The sequence below is a fragment of the Delphinus delphis genome, chromosome 6, assembly GCF_949987515.2.
Source record: "Delphinus delphis chromosome 6, mDelDel1.2, whole genome shotgun sequence".
Lineage (NCBI taxonomy): Eukaryota > Metazoa > Chordata > Mammalia > Artiodactyla > Delphinidae > Delphinus > Delphinus delphis.
The window spans coordinates 34,488,930-34,512,365 of NC_082688.1; the positions used below are offsets into that span (position 1 = coordinate 34,488,930).

General features: G+C 48.5%; 1 protein-coding gene across 5 annotated transcripts in view; it reads right to left on the reverse strand.

The window, feature by feature from the left end:
* ALDH1B1 (aldehyde dehydrogenase 1 family member B1) overlaps positions 1-23,436 on the reverse strand; it is a 273,270-nt gene that overhangs the window by 9,576 nt on the left and 240,258 nt on the right. For 3 of the 5 annotated variants that reach the window (XM_060014485.1, XM_060014487.1, XM_060014484.1), the window contains one exon: positions 1,050-4,016. The exons of 1 other annotated variant lie outside the window; for it this stretch is intronic. In XM_060014485.1, coding sequence (XP_059870468.1) covers positions 2,453-4,006 — 1,554 coding nt within the window. In that variant the 5' untranslated portion in view covers positions 4,007-4,016 and the 3' untranslated portion in view covers positions 1,050-2,452. Of the gene's footprint in view, positions 1-1,049; positions 4,017-6,065; positions 6,122-23,436 lie in introns of those variants that run through there. One more of the 5 variants, XM_060014486.1, reaches the window with a different exon arrangement.

A 23,436-nucleotide genomic window follows, 5' to 3' on the forward strand; every position in this document is an offset into this window, starting at 1 on the left:
TCTTGTTGTGGAGCACAGGCTCTAGGCATGCACACTTCAGTAGTTGTGGCACAAGGGCTCAGTAGTTGTGGCTCGCGGGCTCAGTAGATGCAGCACGCAGGCCCTAGAGCACAGGCTCAGTAGTTGTGGCACACGGGCTCAGCAGTTGTGGCTCGTGGGCTCTAGAGCGTAGGCTCAGTAGCTGTGGCGCACGGGCTTTGTTGCTCCGCGGCATGTGGGATCTTCCCGGACCAGGGCTTGAACCCATGTCCCTTGCACGGGCAGGCGGATTCTTAACCGCCGCACCACCAGGGAAGTCCGGTTTAGAAGTATTGAGAAGCAAATGAGGAATGAATTTGTTAAAACATTGAGATGTTGGAAAGTGCCAATAGCCTCCAAGAAAACTAGGTAAAATGTGCACTTTGCGGGGCAGTCAGGGTCACCCCAGCCTTAGACAAATGGTGTAGAAAGGAGATCCTAGGAAGGCGAGATGAAGGGACCAAACAGACCCTGAGTCCTCAGGAAGCAGTTTCAGGCCAACTCCAAGGTAAGATACTGAACAAAATCGTTTCAATGCCTAGGTGAGATAATGGGGTGTTAAAGAGATGACGGGGTGGGCGGGTGCATTCACAAGGCTGAGTGGACCTAAAAGTATGGTGAGTCATGAGCAGCATGGTCTAGAAAGATGGAAGACAAGGAGAGAGAGGATCAGCATTCTGCTTCTGAATCGGGGTCTGGCTGACCTGGTCTCACTCCCATCAGCTGCGGAATGGAGTTGTGAGACTAACAACAAACAAACTGAACTCTCAGGTTTGAAATTCCCCAAACCCTAGCGTGTCAGGATGGCCCTGACGCTGAGCTTGGCTTGAGGGCTGGTGTGTATTGGTGAGGGTTGGAGGGACAATGCCAGCAGAAGCCTTGAAATGAGAGCTGAAATAAACTGGTTTTAGGCAGGACCCAGCACTTTTCTCTGTGGGTCTTAAAGTTGCACATTGTCACTCAGGTGTGAGAAAACAAAATCAAAACTAGAAATATTATGGAGGGGACTTCTGACTATCGGGGTCCCTTCCATCCCCAAGACTCTGTAAAATGTTCAGCAGCAAAAGAATATTGATACAAAATTGATTTGCAAACAGAATGTGTGAGTTTAATTTTTAACTGAAATTAATTCACATATAAAATTCACCCTTTTAAAGTATGTAATTCAGCGCGTTTTGGTATATTCACAAAGTTGTACAACCATCAACACTAACTCCAGAACATTTCAAAACCTCCCCAAAAGAAATCCTATAGCCATTAGCAGCTATTCCCCATTCCCTCCTCCCCCAGCCCCTGGCAACCACTAGTATACTTTCTGTCTCTATGGACTCTGGATATTTCATATAAATGGAATCATACAATATGTGGCCTTGTACGTCTGGTTTCTTTCACTTAGCATAATGCTTTCAAGGTTCACCCACGTTGTAGCATGTGTCAGTACTTCTTTCCTTTTTAAGGCTGAACAGTATAAGAAATATTCCATAGAAACATTTTGTTTATCCACTCATTAGTTGATGGACATTAGAGCTATTTGAGCTTATTTTATTTATTTTTTATTAATTTATTTATTTATGGCTGTGTTGGGTCTTCGTTTCTGTGCGAGGGCTTTCTCTAGTTGCGGCAAGCTGGGGCCACTCTTCATCGCAGTGCACAGGCCTCTCACTATTGCGGCCTCTCTTGTTGCGGAGCACAGGCTCCAGACGCGCAGGCTCAGTAGTTGTGGTGCATGGGCTAAGTTGCTCCGCAGCATGTGGGATCTTCCCAGACCAGGGCTCGAACCCGTGTCCCCTGCATCGGCAGGCAGACTCTCAACCACAGCGGCACCAGGGAAGCCCCTGTTTGAGCTTATTTTAAGTGAATGGTTATATAAATGCATCTTCTGTCTACCCCTTCCCTCAAATTAAGGACAATCAGTAGCAAAATGAAGCAATGCAAGCAAGCAAACGAGTCAGCAACTGGTACTTAGAAAAAGAAAAGCAGCCTTGATTTTTAGGGTACGTCACTGAAGAAGGGGGCCAAGATTATGGGGTCTAGCTTAAAACTCCTAATGCCTTCCAATCCCATGTCTGAGATGAGTCTACCCACTAAGACATCAGTTAATCCACCGGGAAGTCCTTGGATCAGTAAGAAGAACTGAGAGCCATGGTCTGGATCAGTGTTTCTTACTCTGTCTTTCTGAGACTCCTAAGGTTTCATGGAAGTAACACAGGGCCACCAAGGGGGCTGGAGTGCAGGTGGACAGGGCTCTGAGCCCAGCCCCCATCCCTGCTTTAACTAGAGCAGCTCTCATTTTAATTGCTTGATTTGTTGAGGTTCCTCTAAGTATTCATCTGGAACAAATAAAGGGGGTCCGTGGCTAAAAAACTGTTTGGCAACCACTGGTAAGTGGTTTTGGCATCCTGGGACTAGAGTTGGCGCTCCCTGGCAGCCGTTCTTACGAGTTCTTCTGAGGAACCTTGATGGTGACTGTCTTCACCTCTGTGTAGGCCTTAAGCCCATCCTCCCCCAGCTCCCTCCCATTGCCAGATTCCTTAAAGCCTCCAAATGGCGTGTGGCAGGTGACAACGTTGTAGGTGTTTACCCACACCGTCCCAGCTTGGAGCGCCTGTGTGAAGTACATGGCTTTGTCCAGGTCCCGGGTGAACACAGCAGCAGCCAAGCCGTACCTGGTGCTGTTGGCCCTCTCCACCACCTCCTCCACCTTCCTGAACTTGAACAGAGGCTGCACAGGCCCGAAGATCTCTTCCTTGGCAATCCTCATGTCATCCTGCACACCACCAAAGACCGTGGGCTTGATGAAGAAGCCTCGCTCTCCAAAACGCTCCCCACCGCACAGAAGTTTTGCCCCCTCCTTCTGGCCAAGCTGGATGTAGCCCAGGATTCGTTCAAACTGTTCCTTGTCCACCTGGGGCCCCTGCTGGGTGTCCAGCTCAAAGGGGTTCCCAACTTTCCTCTGCTTAGCTTTTTCCACAGTTCTCTCGAGAAACTCATCATAGATGGATTCTTCAACGAAGGTCCGGGAACCGGCACAGCAGCACTGACCCATGTTGAAGAACAGGGCTTCGTGGCACTGCTCCACGGCGTGGTCCATGTCGGCATCGGCCAACACAATGCTCGGGCTCTTCCCACCCAGCTCCAGGGTGACTCTCTTGAGGTTGGACTCGCCGGCCGCCTTCTGGATCAGGTGGCCCACCTCGGTGGAGCCAGTGAAGGCAACTTTGTCGATATCCATGTGATGGGCAATGGCCGCTCCTGCTGTTGGGCCATAGCCTGTGACGATGTTTACCACCCCAGGGGGAAAGCCCGCCTCTTTGACGAGGGAGGCCAAGTACAGGGCAGAAAGGGGGGTCTGCTCTGCCACCTTCATGACCACAGTGTTGCCCGTGGCAAGTGCCGGGGCCAGCTTCCAGCCCTGCATGACCAAGGGGAAGTTCCACGGGATTATCTGGCCACAGACGCCAATAGGCTCGTGCCGGGTGAAGCAGAAATGCTCGCCATCCATGGGGATGGTCTTGCCATGCCACTTGTCAGCCCAGCCAGCAAAGTACCGGTATACCTTGATGACCTCATCCAGGTCCAAGAAATAAGACTCCTGGAAAGGCTTCCCATTGTCCAGGGTCTCCAGTGAGGCCAAGTAGACACGATCCCGCTCCACTAGGTCAGCCAGGCGGTTCAGCAGCCGGCCCCGCTCTGAGGCATCCATCCGGCGCCATGGAGACCCCAGCTGGAAGGCCTCCCGGGCTGCTTTCACCGCCCGATCCACGTCAGCCCGGTCCCCTTCAGCCACGTGGCCGATGACCTCCCCCGTGGCAGGGTTGACTGTTGGGAAGGTCTTCTTGCTGACCGCATCTTGCCACTCATTGTTGATGAACAGCTGGTTGTAGCGGATGTCAGGGTTCAGGATGGGGCTGGGGAGGGCTGCTGCTGAGGAGTACGGGGCGGCCAGACGGCGCAAGCAAAAGAGCCGGGGCACCAGGAAGCGCAGCATGCTGAGTACTCTGGAGGGGGACAGGAGCCAGGGTGAACACGGAGAGGGAAGCAGGGGTCCCCCAAAGGCCCATCAGCTCAGATGTTCCAAGATTCTAGCATAAAGGGGTGTCACCTCTGAAAACACGGATCACAAGGGCTACAGAAGCCCTGAAGAACTCTCTGGTTCAATTCTGTCATGTCCGATCTAGCCTCTTGCTCACTCCTTCACCTCTTCTGGGTCTTCGCTCAAATGTCACCTTCTTAGTAAGGCCTTCCCTGAGCACCCTTTATAAAACTGCAACTTTCCTCAGCCCCAGGACTCTCTCTCCCCCATACTGTGCTCTATCTTCCCCCATCTGACATACCAAATAGTATATGTACATGCTTCTATGTTTATTGTCTGCCTCTCCCCAACAAATTGGGCTCCATGAGGGCAGGGACTTTTTTTCCTGTTTCATTCATTGCTATGTCCCTGATACCTAGAATTACGTTGGCTACAGAGTAGCTGCTCAGTGGGTAGTTATTAAATGACAGACAGAGGAAACATCAAAGTATCCACAAAGGCTGTTTACTAAGGCTGTTTAACTGACCTACGGGTAGAGTAAAACCCCAAGGGACTCAGAGCCAGAGTTGTTGAATGCTGAATGGGGTCGTGCGTATGAAAAGCCTGGCACGCCCACCCAGGTCATCGGAGCTGGCGGCACCCTCAGAAACCATCCCAGCCCAGTCCCCCCGGGGGACTGGCTTCAGCTTTCCCAGGAGTGCAGTGAGTCCGGCAGCTGGAAAGAAGGCTCTGTTTACTCTTGCCTACAACTCTGAAAACAGTGTAGACTTTATTAAAACAACTATAACATTTAAACAGTCTATATAATGTATTCAATGTAATTTAAATGGTATATACATTTCCTAGATTCATTAAAGCAGTTACTCTCCAGCTAGGACATCAATCCCTCCACTCCTGCTGTCTTTCTTGAGCCTTACCCCACCAGCCCCCAAAAGGAATTGCACCTGCCCTACCCCAGCACACACACCCTCTGCCACTGGGGAGGGAAAGGAGCAGAGAACTCATCCAGGAAAACAAGACTCCACCCAGGTCCCTGGCCCCACGCAAACCAGTGCTGCCCAGGAAGCCATCCCTTGGGAAGAAGCTGAGCCAGCAGAACTGTCAGGGGTGCACACAGGTCCACTCTGCTCAGGACTCTGCCCCATGCTGGGACAGAAGCAGCCTTGGGTCCAACAGGCCTGGGTCTGAGGAAGGAGGGGTCCCAGGGGAGGTCAGGATAAGGGGGATGCGGGGTCACTAATCCATGGGGTGGTGGTGCAAGGGTTCAAATGGCAGGAGGGGTGGTCACAGACCAAGAATGGCAAGCCTGCTTTCACGCCCAGCCAAGGCTGTTTCTACTCTAGAGGCCTACGTGGGGTGTGCATTGGGCCTCCAGCTGCATATGGGAAGAGGACTGCTCAAAGCACACCATGCTTTGCAGTTTCTAGGCCACCTTCTCAGTAGTTAACTCACCGAGGCTTCCAGCAGCCCTGATGACCCTCATTGTGGAAGAAAGCTGGGGATCAGAGAGGTTCTGGGACTCACTGAGGACACGCAGCAATTAAGAATAGGAGCCTCAGGCTGGATTCCCACAGCCCTAGCTTTGTGTTTCTTCCGTACTACGGACAATTTCTTACAGTTCCCACTATTAGCGCCCAATGTGCCAAGGACCGGACCTTCTGGGTCATCGAGGACCGGGTGGCTCCCACCTCACCCTTTCTGCGGGGAGAGAGTGCGTGTCCTGGCCTCTCAGCTACCAGTCAGGGGCCCAGTAGGCCCGGTGGGCGGGAGCGATGAGGCCGAGCTAACCCGGGAAGATTTCGAGGGTGTGAGTCCACGGGGCGATAAGGCGCCACCCCGATACCTGGGTGCGTAAGGAGGGGTGGGAAGCGTGAAGAGGTTCCTACAGTGCACGCCTCCGGGGCAGAAAGGCCGGCCACCACGTGGAGAAGCCGAGACCCAGAGAGGAAGCCTCCACTGCAGGAAGGGGAGCTGCGGCCTGCCCGGGGGGCCGAGTGGGAAGGGCGCCAGTTACCTGCAGCAGGTTGGCGCTCGCGCTCCGGTGCAGGTTCGGATTCTCACAGGTCTAGCCTGGCCTCTAGCTGGGCGCTTGCCGCAGGCCCCGCCTCCGCGCAGTGGCGGGGCTCAGCCACCAATGAGGCTCCGCCTGCGCCTGGCGCGCCGCCGACTTCCAGCCCCGCTGCTAAGGCAGCTCCTCCCTCCGGGCGCAGGCGTGTTGGGGCTGCTGGGACTGGGGTGATGGGACTGGGGGTGGGGAGCGCCCCACCTTTCCCACGTCCCAGCGCCCCGTACCCGCGGGGTATCCCGCAACACGCCAGCGCTCTCCTCTCGCATCGCCGCTCAGAGCTGGAGTCCTAAGGCCCGAATGGGTAGGAGTTCACAGGTCACACAGCAATCGGAGACTGGACCCCAATTGTATTCTTCCTTTCTCGCAACACGAGGCGCCTTGTTAGGTTACCATCATTTGAACTTCTCCTTAACCCCTTCTGGGTCTCCCCTCTCTCTCTGCTTTTTCCTTGTTTCACTAATTTGACTGTCTTCCACTCTCTCTGCTCTTTTTCCCAGTTGATTTTATATGTGTTTTTAAAAGCTGCATTTTTTTTAAAGGACATAAAGAGTATATGTGCAATGTACAAAGCTTGGAAAACACAGAAAAGGATAAAAGAAGAAAACATATTACTTTCAATCCTTTCACCCCAAAGTTGCCATTCACCTTGCTGGTATTTTTTCCTCTGCATTTTTCAAAAATTCTTTTAATAAAAATGAAATCATATGGTAACCTCTATTTTGCTACCTTTTTTTTTTTTTAACAGCAATTTATTATGAACATTTTCTCATGTCACTAATTAAAAGACAACATCCTCCTCTCCGGGGTGGTGTAAAATTCCATGGTAGGGTGGATTGTTGATGGACATTTAGATTGTCTCCACCTTGTTGTTGCCATAAAGGAAGCTAAATCCAGAACCTGCATCTCTCAGTCACTTCGCTTACACTGCACCCTCCTTCTGGTTGGAGACGTTGGGAAGCTACAAGCTGTTTCACAGCCTTGTTTGCAGCTAGAGTTCTGGATGTGAACTCAGTGGTGCCGATTAGCAGTACCCCTGTCACATGTGGAAGGTGGAGGGTATTGTCCTGCCCCCTTGGGTCATCACTAGCATGATGGCAGAAACATGAGGATTTTCTGCATCCTTCTCCAGCTTCCTGGGTGTGGGGTGGCCACTGCAACTGCAGCTCCTTGACTCCAGCTACCTGTTCCCTTGCTCTTTGAATCATGGCTGCAGGGGTGTGTCTTGAGCTAAATAGCTCCAGAGGTGGCCTCAGATAGTAACAACGCTGGTGGGCCACATCCATCTCGTTCTGGGCATCAGTCCTGAAGGTCGAGTCCTCCCTGATTCTCCCTCCCTCTGGCCCTTCCAGCAATTCTGTCAGCACCCAATGTCTGTATTAACTCTTTACCTCTCCACATATTTAGAGTATTCACATTTTCCTGTTGAACCTGACTAATTCACATGATTCTTTCCTTAAGCTACATCTCTATGCAATCTTTTGTTACCATGTCATCCTTAGGATGTTCACAGTCCTTGAGGCGAAATTTAGTTCTTCACTAAAAGCACTACATCTTGTGTCTTGCCACATCTATGTTCATGTTTTCCCAGCAACCATGTGGCCCACACAGCACATGGCCAGCCTAGCACCCCTTGGGCACTTGGCATGGCACTCCTTGGTAGATTAACTTAAGGATTATTTGGTCAACTATTAACAGGCCTCATTGATAAGAGGCAGTGAGTCTATGACAAAGCAAGTATCAGTCAGTCTTCATATGGTCAGACCACTTGGAAAGCTGTGGCAGGTGTGAGAGGCCAGCAGCAAACAAGAAGTGACCCCCTTGGGAGAGGCTGCGTCCTGTGAGAAGCAGCTGAAGGAACTGGGCATATCCATCCCTCAGAGCTCAAGGGACAGGATTTCACCCTCCAAATCTCCAAAGGGTAAAAACAGACGTAGTCTGTGGGGCCCTAGAAGACAGAGCCAGACCCATGAGAGGAAGTTAACGGGGTCAGAGGAAGAACTTCATGACAAAGCAGAGCTGGCTAAGGATGGGTGGGAGGGGCTGCCTTGAAAGGCAGTCAGTCCCCCATCACTGGAGGAGTACAAGGAGGGATATAAAACCACTTGGCAAAATCCTATAGAGGAGAATACCAGATAAGGACTGAACTAGACCAGTGGTTCCCAAATGTAGCTGTGCATCAGGATTGCCTGGGGAGCATTAAAAAAAAAAAAAAAAAAAAAAAAAGCAAAACTTTATAATCTCCCTGGGCTTACCTTCAGAGATTCTAAATTATTAGATGTTGGCTGTGATCCAGGAATTTTTTAAGTTCCCCATATGCTTCTGATGCACAACTATATTTGGGAAACAGCAGCCTAAGTGGTCTTTGGGATTCTATGACTCCATCATGGGTGGTTTTAAGAAAGGGACTTATCAAGTGAATGCTTTGTCTGTATCTAGAGTCCATCCAGAAGACCCACCCTTGACACTTCATAAGCTGTGGCTGGCACCAGAAGGTAGTCCTGTTGCAAGGCATTTGTAAAAGCATCCAAAAATTTTAAAACTTAAAACCTTCCACAGTGCTTGACATTTATGGTTTAGAGAGACGGATGAATGTGCAATGGCTCAGGGTAAAAGGCACAGATTATTTCTGCAGAAGGAATGTTTTAGATTCATCTTTTTAATTGGCAAAAAATGATCCAGGCCTCTAGAATGCAAGTTGGGCCTGGAGCCACTGTGAGTGTTTGGACTGAAAGGATTGAAGGGGAATAATGAGATAACACAAGCCATAGTCAGGTCATTGTCAGCAAAGAATGTCACCCAGGGATGTGTTTACACTGGCCTGGTGGGGAAAGAGAAGCTATATCTCTCTTTCAGGGTTTTGAAGCCTTGGATGTCTAGGAAGTTGCTGGAGAAGATTCCAGGCTCTGAGATAATGAATGGATCAGACAGATTCCAAACAAAAAGACATGCCAGCTTCCCTGGGCATTGATTCTACAATGAACATAGCAGGTGCCTCCATTCTCTGCATTTGAACAGAATATGGAAGACGGGGTCAAGACACCAAGGGAGGTGCAAGAAATGGAAGTTTAAAAATAAAGATGCAAAAAAAAAAATAAAAAATAAAAATAAAGATGCATGTAAAAGCAACCCAAAATATACCTCTCCCGCTCTTTTTCTCCTACGTGAACCTCTACACTCGGCTAAATTTACAGTCTGTGAACATGAACTAAGTCTGAATGTTGTCAAACCAAAGAAGCCCTGAGTCTTTACCACAAACTGTTTCCCTCCCACCTGCCTGGCTTCCTTGTTTGTTCCCTCCCTCTACACCTCAGTTCATGGTTGAAGAAACTGAAATCCAGAAAGGGAGAGGGACTTGCCCAATGTCACACAGGAGAATGAGTGTCTGAGTTCCGACTAGAATCGAGACTCTCACACAAACACACAAATAACACTGGGATGGAAACAGACGTTGTGGCAGCACATGGATGTCTGCAGTTAAGGATCCTGAAGTAGGGAGATGATCCTGGATCATATGGGTGGGTCCAATGTAATCACAAGGGTCCTCATCAAAGGGAGACGGGAATGTCAACATCAGAGAAGATACGATGATGGAAGCAGAGGTTAGAGTGATGCAGCCACAAGCCAAAGAATGCAAGTGGCTGGGAAAGGCAAGGGAACAATTCTCCCCTAGTGTCTCCAGAAGGAACATGGGTCTCTGCCAACACCTTAATTTTGCCCAGTGACACTCATTTCAGACTTCTGAGCCCCCAGAACTGCAAGATAAAGTTTGTGTTGTTCTAAGCTACTAAATTTGTGATAATTTGGTACAGCTAACAAATGGAAACTAATACATTGATTCACTCAATCTATAGGCCTTGTAGGCATTTGGGATTACGGCCTCTGGCCTAGCTGGAGCAGGCCAGGTGGTCGACAGTGTTCTGTTGTGTAGACACTCCATCATTATGGTGGACATCATTTCTTTTGTCTGCCCAACATTCCTTTCTTCTAAAAACAGCACCCCCTTCTCCTGCCTTCACCCCAATCATATTTTTGAGTCAGAACTACCCATCATAGCTGCATTCTACATATTTGGGAGACCTTGTTAAACCTTGGTAACTATAAATGCCTTCTGTTCTGCGTGTCTAAGTTGCCCAGTGATGCCAGTGCTGCTAGTACCAAGCCCAGCTCTGAGTAGCAAGGATAGAGGATGAGATCTGAAAGACAAGGAGGGCCCAACTGGATGAAGAGGCAGGTTAAACTGCAGGTAATAGGGACAGGCGTGTGCCCAGGCCTGGAGGTGGGAGGGGTCAAGATGCATTCAAAGAACTGGGAAAAGACAAGTGGGCAGAAGTGGGAAGCGCAAAGGGGTGAATGGTTCTGGAAGAGGCTGGAGGCATGGGCCATGCACAATTTTGGAGGCCCAGTTAAGAACTCTGACCCCTGGCCCAGGCACACATGGTACCACCTGGAGACAGCAGGGAGACTGACCCAAACAAAATGAATGTACTGAACTGCCATATAGGGCTTCCCTGGTGGTGCAGTGGTTAAGAATCTGCCTGCCAGTGCAGGGGACCTGGGTTCGAGCCCTGGTCTGGGAAGATCCCACATGCTGCGGAGCAACTTAGCCCGTGCACCACAACTACTGAGCCTGCGCTCTAGAGCCCATGCTCTGCAACAAGAGAAGCCACCGCAATAAGCCCGCGCACCACAACAAAGAGGAGCCCCTGCTCACCGCAACTAAAGAAAGCCTGCGCGCAGCAACAAAGACCCAACACAGCCAAAAATAAATAAATAAAATAAACAAATTTATAAAAATAAAATAAAATAAAAATAAACTGCCATATACCTCTAATAGAGATTAGCACCCAGCTCTGTAGAAGCACAAAGAGGGAGTCCAGATTTCCTTCTCCTGGGACTTCTTGGGAGAAGATGACCTTTCAGCTGAGCCATGTACCAGAATCAGTTCAGGCACATATGATTAAACAGAGGTTCTCAACTGTGTCTGTGTGTTAGCATCACCTGGAAAGCTTTTTAAAACACTGATGCCTGAGAAACACTCCAGACCAACTGAACTGGAATTCCCTCAGTGTTGTACTGCGTTGTCTGGTTTTTATTGTTGTTTCATTTTTTGTTTTGAAGTTCCTCTGTTGATTCTAATATGTAGCTACACTTGTGAACTACTGACGTAAGAGGAAACCCAAAATAAAAGTGGCTTAAAGAAAAGGGAAGTGTATCTTTCCCTCACTTAAAAGAAGTCAAGAGATAGGCTGTCTAGGGCAGGGTGGGAGCCCTGCTCTGTCTTCTTTTTGACAGCAGAGAATCCTATTAGACTTTTGAGGAAGAAGGAGGTCAGTTAACACGATCCCGATCCCGTGTGCAATTTGAAAAGATCATATTGGTTGGAGCACGTATCTCCTCTAGTTTCCTGGGGAAAAGTTATGTTACCAAGTTATATTACCAAGAACAGCAGGCGCTGATAATTATTAAGCTGGCTGCTGATGGGCACAGAGGATTCATTATACTCTCTCTTTCTTTCTCTCTCTCTCTCTCCCTCTCTCTCTCTCTCTCTCTCTCTCTCTATTTTTGTGTATATTTAAATTTGTTCATAGTAAAAGTTTTAAAAAAATAAGAAAAGATTATGTTACCACATCAATAGGATGTATCTTCCTGGTTCGAAGACTCTGTATAATGGATCTGTCCCTTCATGACCCTCATGAATGGCTCCAAGAAGTCCATGTCTTTCTAAATCCACAGTTAATTATTGGACAGCAATCACAGAACGGGCAAGGGTTGTGCAAAGGGCATGAGGGTTGGAGTGAGAGCCTGGCTCCTGGTCCCTTCACCAGCCTCTCCCTGTGACCTTGGGCAACTTCCTCTCTCTTGGCCTTGGTCTTCTCCACTATAAAAGGAGGGGATATGAGATGAACGAAAGGGCCATTAGGTGATCAGGGCCCCAGAAAGTTCTAGTAAAGCTGCTAAATAATGTTCATTGTTAGCAGAGTCCTTGGACCACAAACTTTGGACTCCAAATGCATGTTACTTATGAAACCCATTCAACTGACTTTCCCTTCCTGTTATCTTTGCTGGTTCTGGGCCATAATGAGGCAACGATTGAAGTGCAAAGAGTTGGCAGGGGCCAAGTGTATCTTCACACACTTTCTGATTGAGTGATCCTGAAATGCTGCCCCACCGTTAACGATACATAGTGCAGATCTGCCAACGAATGCACCAGGGTATCTTGGATCCAGCAGTATCCAGCTCCTAGGTGACCAGAGTAGGGCAGCAGGGATGAACAGCTGCTCAGGATGCCCTTGACTTTCACCTCTGTCTCGAGTCAGTTCTCTCTGCTTCAAAGACTATTCCCTCAGCACAGCCCTCACCAGGCCCAGCAGTTTCCACATTGGCAAGCATCTGCCTCCCATTATCCCTCCCTCACTCAACTCCTGTTACTGACAACCCTGTCACAGAGGCCCTGGCAGTGCACAGATGAACCAGACACCATCCGCATCCTCAGGCCACCCACAGACTGGGGAGGCAGACAGACACAGAAACTGGTGTGCGTCTCTCACGCGGTGGAGGAAAGAGAAACAAGAAACGGAGCAAAACAAAGCCTGGGAAGGTCTGGGGAGGCTTCCTGGAGGAGGTGATACTTGGGCTGAATCTTGAAAACTGAAAAGGGCCAGGGGAGAGATGGCATTTCTGGAAGACAGAGTTGCATGTGCTAAAGGCCAGAGGTGAGTGGTGGCTTGGTGTCAGGGAGCTGTGAGTAGCTCCTGCTGGCCGGTGCCTGCAGTATGATGCGCAGGGTGGGGAGCAGTGAGAGAGCCAAGGCTGGAGGGGTTAGAGGGGACAAATCACGAAGGGTCTTAAATGTCATGCTAAGGAGTTTCAATGTTATCCTGAGAAGGCACAGAAGGACTTTAAGGCAGGAGGGTGCCTTGGTTAGAGAGAACCTTCTAATTTCATCAGATCCCACGGCAGTGAGTGAGGATTAGGTTTCGCTCTGAGTGACAGAAACTCTAATAACAGTGGCAAAATGGGAGTTGATTTCTCTAAATAAGTAAAGTAAGCCCAGAGGTAAGCAGTCTAGGAAGGTGATAAATGATCCTCAAGGATATCTGCCCCTTCCAATTCATGATTTGGTCAATCTTAGCAGTAAGCATTGTCTTCATCGTTCAAAATGGTAGCTACCACATCCAGATTTCAGGCGGCAGGATGGAGGGAGGGACGAAGACAAAAAGGCAAAGAATGCATGCCAGCTGCTTAAAGGACGGGCCCCCAAAGCTGCCCCCAAACACTTATGCTTTCATCCCACTGACGAGAACTTAGTCACATGGTACAACTAGCTGCAAAGGAGGCTGGGAAAGTAGTTTTTATTTTGGGTGGTCATTTTGAGGGCTTCCATTTCTGTGACTGTGAAAGACAAGACATGGGATAACTAGGAGTCTACAGACCCTTCTGCTGTGAAGACAAGTGTTATCAATTTCTTTGACAGCTAAGGACACTGAGGCTGAGAGGAGAAAATGATTCACTAGTAAGTAGTACATCTGGAATTGCGAAGTTTGAATTTGAATGCCACTCTCTTAAGCACCCCAAAAGCTACTGGAGGTGACTGACCCAGGTTGAGACTCTCCTCTTCAAATCTGATTCTAAAGATCCTGCCATGTATCTGCCTCAGTGTGTCATCCAGGAGGAGCAGGCCCTAGCAGAGAGGATTCCCATGATGGCTAATCCTGCCCCTGGCCTTATAAAATCAGGGACAGATCAGGGAACAAGGGGGCTGTTAGAGCTTCAACCTCACCGTTGTACAGATGGGGAGACTGAGGCCCAGAGAGGCAAAAGGGCTTCTCCAGGTCCTTCAGGGAATCAATTCATGGGGAGGAGGGGGTTGGACCAGCAACCATAATAAGAACCCACAAGTGCCACAGTCTTATTTACTGTTCACCTGGTGTCAGGTGTGGTATTTAAACAACCTTTTCAGATAGGCTGATTAAGGCATTGGCTGCAGGTTGGTGAAATTGGAATAAGGAAGGTGTTTCCCATTGTACATCTGTTCATATGGGTTATGTATGGTTCATGGAATATTCCTTCCCCAGAACAGAGTGATGTGTCTGCACAATGAGGACGATGGAACCACAGAGGAGAGAGGACATGAGATGCAGTGGCATCTCATGTGGCTGGGGGGGCCAGAGGCCTGCCTCACTATGTGCCCTCTGGGCCTAACGGTCCACACACTGAGGGGAAATTTTATACAAAAGGCCAATGTCAAGCCAGGTAAAGAGGAGTAGCTTGCTGACCCCCACACCCTGGTGACCCCTGAGGCAGTTCCAGGGTCTCTGTAGCTCTCTGTGGTCCTTCCCAGCTATGCCCCTGGGTAGAGGGGTCTGGGAATATTCATGAGGAAGGGGCAGTATAAAGTGACTCAGGAGCAGGAACCAGGGAACGTGGCCTCTACCTGGTCTGGTGAGAGTCCTCCATGGGGTTGGAGGACAGCTGGCCTGCTCTGTCCTCTCAAGGCCAACTTTTTGGACCAGATGACCTGCCAGAAAGGAGGGTGGGTAGACAGATCACGGGTCCCTGGCTGGGAGGTGGCTTCATTCCCAGCTGCACTCAGGTTCTTCCACAAACTGGGCCCCACTCTGGGATGCAAAGGGTGGGAGAGGCTCCTCAGAGAGACAATATCAAGACTGGGAAGTGCTTGAGTCCGTGGAGGGGCCCAGGCATGCTCTTCCAAATGTTAACTAACAGAACATCCAGCACTGACAATGTACGTGAGCCTGGCTGTAATTTTTCTATGGCCAGTCCTTGGGTCCCCCTCACTCGGCCAGGCATTATTCCTCTAGATGCTGAATCATGGGGAGGTTTGGGGTGGGGCGGGGTCCCAGGGCAGGGGCTGGGAGGTCAGAGTGGAGGTGGGCTCTTGGGGGCTTAGACATCGGCTGCTTACAAAGTAGTAGGTGATCGTTTTATATTAAAGTACCCATACGGCAATACTATGCTTTTCAGCTGAAAATGAGCCCTGCCTTGTCATTTAGGGCTTGCGCCAAAGGGGTTCATCACTGTGATGGGTTGACTATGAATTCATAGTATTGTCACCCTGATTATATGGGACAGGAGACTGGATCCCAGAGAGGGACAGGGACTTACCCCGAGCCAGGCAAGAAGACCGCAGCAGGCCAGGGCAGGGTAGAGTAGCACCAAGAGGCAACCTCCACATCTGAAAGCCACTACATCTGTGGCCTTGGAGCTGCAATTAACTGCATGCTGGGGACAGATCAGTGCCTTTAATAGGTATGTTTATTTAACAGGCTTCCTGACTTGTAACACCCAGAGGGGAAAAAAGGATAATTCAATCTTGTTTTCAAGCAAAATCAAAACAAAGAGGGGTAACTAGGGGGCAGAACAATCTTCCAGCTGGAATCTCTGGTTGCCTTCCACCTCAGCCCGTCTCAGACCTCAAGCGGGGACAAAGGAACAGCTATACTGGGGCAGGTGGTTTATTCACCAAGCAACGTTTGCCAACCTGTTTAATCATTATCTCTTTATAATCACCATCATCGGTTCTGCTTCCCAGAGCCCCAGGTGTGGCAGAGAGCGCCTCACCCCACCCGTAACGTATAGGCCTCAGGCCCCACAAAACCTGGGTCTGCCCTTGCTTGTTCCCTGATTCCTGCTCCCAGGGCTTGTAGCCGCTGGGTTCCATTCCCAAAGCTCTCTCCAGTTAGGAAACTGTTTCTCCCTCTGCCTGAAGAGCTCTGAGGAGCACAGAAGAAGAAAAGCAATTATTTTTGAAAACTGGAAGGCACCCCTTCGAGGCAGCCCTTGAGTCCATTGTAAATCAAGCTCTTGGTCTTAAAACCTGAAGGATTTTTTAAAACTACTGGTCTGCTTGCCAGACAGGTCCTTTCCATCCAGAATATTTATAAATGGGTCACTTCTTGCAACCTTAAGGCAATGCTGGGAGTGAGACACTCACCTAGGTGACACTGCCCTGTGTGGCACTGGATTCCCACAAAGCCAGAGAGACCTCTGATTAGACCGCGTCTGTGTCTCCCTGGAGTTTGAAATGCTTGGTTTAAGTGTACCTGAAAATGTCATCATGTTAGTGATCTACTGGGCCTTTCTATTTATCCTGAAAATTTTGAAAAGGGATAGAGTAGGGGACACTGAAAGATGATGATGATGAAAGATGATCCACCTGTCTAGATTGAAGTATAATAATAATTAATATTTACTGAGGGCTTACTGTGTGCTGAACACTTACCATGGATTACCTCGTTTCAGGCTCCTCACACCCATGTGACATGTACCTGACTATGATTTCTATCTTGGAGGAGGAAGAGATTTAGAGAGGGGTTGCTCAGTCTGGCTCTATGTTATAATCACCAGGGGGCTTACAGAAACACTGACACTGGGACTTCCCTGGCGGTCCAGTGGTTAGGAGTCTGTGCTTTCACTGCTGAGGGCATGGCTTCAATCTCTGGTTGGGGAACTAAGATCTCACGAGCCATGTGGCACGGCCAAAAACAATCCATTAAAAGCGAAACAAAACACTGATGCCCAAGCCTCACCCCAGACCACTTAAATCAGAGTCTCTAAGGATAGGGACTGGCCACGGGTATGGTTTGAAATGCTCAGGGTGATTCTAATGTGTAGTCAGAATCAGAAGAAAAGATCAGGTTGCATAATTTGCTCAAGGTCACCCAGCTAATGAGTGGTGGATTCTAATCCAGGATGTCCAACTCACCCGGACTCACTTGAACATTCCGGAAATCAGTGTCAGTCATTGCTCTCTCAGAGGAACTGGGGCTTTGAGGAAGTTCCTTCTCCCCTTAACAACAAAGGCATATGTGAGCCTGAAACCTCCAGCACTTATAGCTCTGGAACCAGAGGTGATATTTATTTCCTGCTCTAAACATTCCTGGTTGTACCAAATGGATATGACACTGTGTATTGGTTTGTTATTGCTGCTGTAACAAATTACCACAAACTTGTGGTTTGAAACAATGCACATTTACTCTCTTATGATTCTGGAAGTCAGAAGTCTGAAATCAGTTTCATTGATGAAAATCAAGGTGTAAAAAAAAAAAAAGAAAGAAAATCAAGGTGTCAGGGCCATACTCCTTCCTGAGCACAGGGCAGGCTCTAAGGGAGAATCCACTTCCTTGCCTTTTTCAGTTTCTAGAATGACTTTTCTTGCATTCCTTGGCTCACGGCCCCTTCCTCCATCTTCAAAGTCAGCAGCATATTATCTGCTTCTCTTTTGTAAGGATACTTGTGATTGATTGCATTTAGGGCCTACCTGGATAATGCAAGATAATCTCCTTATTTTAAGATCTTTAACTTAATCACATCTACAAAGTCCCTTTTCCCATCTAAAATAATACAGATTCCAGGGATTAGGACCTGAATCTGTTTGGGCTCATCCTCCGACATGCCCACTTGAAATCCTGGGGGTGGGGGTTGATCTGGTAGTCTGTGTCCTCCACAAACACCCAAGCACCCCTGGGGAGCCTCGTGAGTACCCTAACCCCTGCTCCAGGCCCACTCCTCTCTGCTGTTGAAGGGGTGTCTCACTCTGCTTGGGCTGCCATAACAAAATACCACAAACTGAATGGCTAAATTAACAGAAATTTATTTTCTCATGTTTCTGGGGGCTAGAGGCCAAGAGTTAGTTTCTGGTGAGAACATTCTTCCTGGCCTCCAGACAGCCACTTCCTGGCTGTGTCCTCACATGGTGGGCAGAGAAAGAAAGCTCTCTTCTTATAAGGATACTAATCCTATTGGATCAGGGTCCAACCCATATGATCTTATTTAACCTTAATTACCTTCTTATAGGCCCTATCTCCAAATACAGTCTTACTGGGAGTTAGGGCTTCAACATATGCATTTTGGGTGGACACAATTCAGTCCATAGCAAGGACTGCAGGACACAACTACTAAGGTTTAGAGGACAGAGCTGCTCATCTCCAGGGAGCTCTCCTTCTAAACTAAGCTGGGCTTTGGGGAGATGAGAATGATTTAACTTCTAATGTTTTTTGGTTTTTTTTTTCTGTTTATAGAAACAATTCATGTTCATTGTTAAAAAAAAATGGATTGAACTGAAAATATTGGAGTGAAAAGGATAAAAATCATCCAGTGATAACCACTATTCCCATTTTTGGATGTTTCTATCCAGTTTTGTTTTCTATGAATATACATGAGACCCCGTGGTTTGGAATATTTTTCACATGAAAGGCACGGTGGTGAAGTGTAGTCGAAAGAACATTGACCTTGAAGCCTGAAGACCTGGGGTCCCAGTCTCATTTCCCCACTTCATTTTTTAGGGGTCCCTAAAATTAAAAAATGTACTTTTTCTGAGCCTCAGTTTTCTTGTCTGTAAGTTAGAAATAACTATGCTCATTCTGCAGGGCCACGGTAAGGACTAAGAGAACCACGACTGTGGAGGTGACCAGCACACCAAAGGGCACAACCAAGTCCAGCATTGTGTTGGTCAGTGATCCATTTGAGCAGCAGAGGAGAGAGGAGGGAACAGCCCAAGGACCATTGGGACCAAAGCCCTGGAGGTGGGAAGAGCATGGAGGGGAGGGAGGGTTTGGGAACGGGTGGCTCAGAGTGAGTGAGGGAGCATGAAGCTTGGGTAAGTAAGCTTGTGATGGAATCTGCCCTCTATTCATATGCCGGCTCATCTCCCATCCAGCCTATGCCCCCAGATCCACTGCCCCTTGCCCAGTGCACTTGGCCTCCCTCCTGGCACTCTCTGCCTTGGACAGAGGCACAAACTACCCTGGATTCACCTTTATGTCCTTCCTCTTCTCTTCACCAAAGTTTACCCCTCCTTTGTCCCTTTCCCATTTCCCTCTGCTCTCTGCCTGGGTCAGGCTGGATGAAAACAACCGCAGTGACCAGTTAGGGATTGGAGTGGTCAGAGAGCTATATCTGCTAAGGCATTCTCACCATGTGTCCTTGGACTTTTCTTCTCCTCTCTGGGCATCTGCTGTTCACCTGCAAAGCCCGGGGGCTAGACTAGACCAGTGGTTCCCAGTTAAAGGCTTTTCAGAGTTAAAAAATTCCAGAGGACACTATTGCTTGGAAATACATCCTCTCAGGTGAGTACTTAATAAACTCAGCTTGAGAGGTAGACACAATAGATCCCAGCAAAGAGCCTGAGGGAATGGGTAATGACAGGGGCCTCTGGGGACAAAAAAGGCTGAGGACTTCTGACTGGGAAATCTCTCAAGTCTCATCCAGGCGTCGCAGTCTGAGACTCTCAGATTTCAGGTCAGCTTGAGAAAGAACTTTCCAACCAGAACTGGCCCATAATGGAAAGCACTGCCTTGATAGGGAATGAGTTCCCTGTCATCAGGGTATGCAAACAGAGGCCAGACATTGGCAGGGGTGATTGTAGAGCAAGGGCTGCAAACTGAAATGCATCCAGGGGCCAGGCAAATGACCTGCCAAGAGTGAAGTAGGTTTGTATATTAAACATGTAGAGGGGGCTTCCCTGGTGGCGCAGTGGTTGAGAGTCCGCCTGCCGATACAGGGGACATGGGTTCGTGCCCTGGTCCGGGAAGATCCCACATGCCGCAGAGCGGCTGGTCCCATGAGCCATGGTCGCTGAGCCTGCGCGTCCGGAGCCTGTGCTCCGCAACGGGAGAGGCCACAACAGCGAGAGGCCCACGTACCGCAGAAAAATATATATATATATACATGTAGAGAGCCAAACAAGAATCGTCTCTCCCAATTTTTTTCTGAGATCATGTGGCCCTCTTAGCCTGCTTGCATGCATGCTTTCCTTCTTTCTCTCTTTCTTTCTTTCCATCTTTCCTTCTGTCTTTCTTTCTGTTCTATTTTTGGTAGATGCAAATACTTCTCTACTCTACGAAAAATAATGCTGCAACTGGGTTGATATACAGTAACTAGTCCTCTGTCTCAGGACAGGGAACAAAGTGGTGAGGACTGTGGTCAGCAGGCATCCCACACACTCTCACTGGGACAGCCAGGCTGGGTCACAAGCCAGAGTGGTCAGAGTTTCCTACTTTCCAAAGAAGCAGAAAACTTGGGTAGTTATAAACAACCTCCCTCTTTTTTTTTTTTTTAAGCTGTACTGCTTTAAAAAAAAAAAAAAACCCAACTTTTTATTGAAGGATAATGCACAGACAGAAAAGTGGATACATACATCACAAGTGTACAGCTTGAGGAATTTTCACAAGATGAATGTACCTGTGAGAGCAGCATCAACATCAAGAAACAAAATATTATGAGTGCCCAGACACCCTCACTCTAGCCAGTGCCCCTTCCAGTGACCCTCCCTAAAGGTAACCATTGTCCTGACTTCTGACACCATAAACCAGTTTATCCTGTTTTTAAACTTTACAAAAATGGGACTCTATTAATGGGAATCATAGGACATTGCATCTAGTGTTTGTCCCTCAACATCATGAGAGATTCCGTCATGTAGCTGTTATTTCATCCTCACTGCATCTAGTGTTTGTCCCTCAACATCATGAGAGATTCAGTCATGTAGCTGTTATTTCATCCTCACTGCTGTATAGTATTCCTTTGTGTGAATATACCACAATTTATTCATTCACTCTACTCTTGATGGGCTTTTGGGTTGTTTCCAATCTGGGTCAATTACATATTGTGCTACTTTGAACAGCATGTGTCTTTTGGTGCCCAGATACAATTGGAAGAGGAATTGCTGGGCCTCTGGGCATGCAGGCATGCAGCTATTCAGCTTTTAGCAGATAAATGTCAAACAGCTTTCCAAAGAGGTTGTTCTCATTTACACCCCAGTAGCTGTGGTTGAGAGTTCCAGTTGCCCCACATCTCCCTGTTTTAAAATATTAACTACAAATTTTTAACACCCTTTGCAAGCGAAACAAAATACGGATTTGACTGATGACCACCTGTTTTCAACCTCTCTGGTGGAGAGAATTCAAGTGACAGAGCAGCTGAGGGTTAGACAGGAGGATTTCCTACATCTCTTTTGCTGGGGAGCCCAGGACTGGCTCCAACAAATGGCTCAAATCTCTCTAAATTCTCTGCTCCCACTCAATACCCTCCTCTAAAGTTTGTGAAACAGGCCTCACCTCCCCACTTCCCTCCCCAGATCACCATGAGGACATACTGATAAACACCTGCAGATCACACAGTGATGAGATAGAGGGCTGTAAACGTACAATAATCATGGGATAGATCAGCATTACACCCAAGGCCATGACTCCTTACATCAGCCTTTGCCCCAACACAAATCCTCTGCCATCCAAGAGTTCAGTCCAGGGCTCCTTACTGTGCCCATGAGGCCCCTCAAACTCTCCAAGGAGCGCCCTCTGCCCCTGGCCACAGACTTGGCTCTGGCCCAATTCCCCCACTGCCTTCAGTCTTCACCGGCTCCTCTCCTTGCAGCTGCCTTGATGAGTCGGACATTCCCCCACCTCCTCCCAGTCTTTTGGTCCTTTGCCTTCTCCTCAAATCTGTCACAGACTTGCAAGCCTGTCTGGAGCTCACCATGCTCACCATCTGCCTCACCACTCCTGAGGTTCTCCAGGATGACTGAAATTAGAGACTTGACTGAATCCTGACCCTGCCCCTCACTAGATGAATAACCTAGATGTCACTTTACCTCTCTGTGCCCCGATTTCCACATCTGTGAGAAAGGAGTATCAATAATACTTATCATCTAAGATAGGCATAAGGAATAAATGAAATAAAGCACTTACAGACTGTTAACCTCAATGCCAGATGGGAGATTTAAGGCCCAGAGAGGTGAAGGCACGAGTCTATGGTCACACAGCATGTCTGTGGAAGAGGTGGGAACTGAGTCTAGGTTTCCTGGGTTCCTGGCCTCCGTGCACTGCCTGGGAGGGGTTTCTGCTGGGTTGTGCAGACCAGTGAGAGATTTCAGGTCAGGCCCTAGGAGGAACCAGAGTGAGGAGCGAGTAAAAGGTCCATTTCTAGTCCTAACAAAAGGTAGTTGTTCTCTTTTTCATGAAAGCCAATCATATACTAGGTGTACTACATGCTTTATAGTCATGAACTCTTCCCTCAAAAGGAAGCAATCATTTTACAGAAGAGGACACTGAGGCTCAGAGAAATCCACAAGCCTTGTAAAGTGGTGGAGTAGGGGCTGGAACCCAGGTAGAGAATACAGACTTTCTAAGATACTAGGCTGTTGCCAGCTATGGGGTTAGATTGCTTGCATCTTTTTTTTTTTAAGTAATTAATTAATTTTATCTTTGGCTGCATTGGGTCTTCGATGCTGCACGGGGGCTTTCTCTAGTTGTGGCGAGCAGGGGCTACTCTTCATTGCGGTGCGTGAGCTTCTCATTGTGGTGGCTTCTCTTGTTGCAGAACACAGGCTCTAGGCGTGTGGGCTTCAGTAGTTGCAGCATGCGGGCTCTGTAGTTGTGGCTTGTGGGCTCTAGAATACAGGCTCAGTAGTTGTGGCGCACGGGCTTAGTTGCTCCGTGGCATGTGGGATCTTCCCGGACCAGGGATAGAACCCGTGTCCTCTGCATTGGCAGGCGGATTCTTAACCACTGCGCCACCAGGTAAGTCTCTGCTTGCATCTTTTTAAACTAGGGTCTTCAGATAAGTGTGTGGGTGCTGGGGGGCGGGGTGGCTGGGCTTCCTTTACTGGGACAGGCAATTGTATCCCAGGAGATATGGCCCATTTCAGAAGGATCCTTTCTCTGAAAATCTCCGTCTTTCTTTCCACACCTCTCCCCCACCACCTTCACCTTTGCTTTTCCTTCACCTTCACCAGGGGACTTTGGTGGGAAGAGCTCACTCTGGTGTTGGGAATCTCCTTTTCTATTCCTGAACTGGGGTCCCATTCTGCCTGCTTTCCTAACCCCACTTCTGGGCATTTCTCTTCTTTGCCCCTGACCTCAGTTTCCCAATTTGCCCACTGACTACAGTGAAGGCTGTTAAGTGACCCTGACTCTCTTTTCTTAACAACATTTCCACCTGCTCCATACAAGGGAGACTCAGCTGGGGGTCAGGGTCAAAAGGAAAGCAAATGAACACAACATTGTAAATCAACTATACTTCAATAAAATAGATTTAAAAAAAAAAAAAGGAAAGCAAATGGATTGCAGTAATTCACACCAGGGAGTGAATGGCTGGTAGCTCCATAACTACACCCCTGTCCCCCATTACTTATACTAGCCTTAAGAGCAAAAACAAAATAAATAAACAAAGGAGTGAATCATTCTAGTGGCGGTTCATGTGGACTGAAGAGAAAAGGGAAATACTCTGGCAATGAAGACAAGAGAGTTTGGGACCAGAAACCTCTTCTCCACAGCCTGGAGCAAGACTTCAGTTTCTGGGA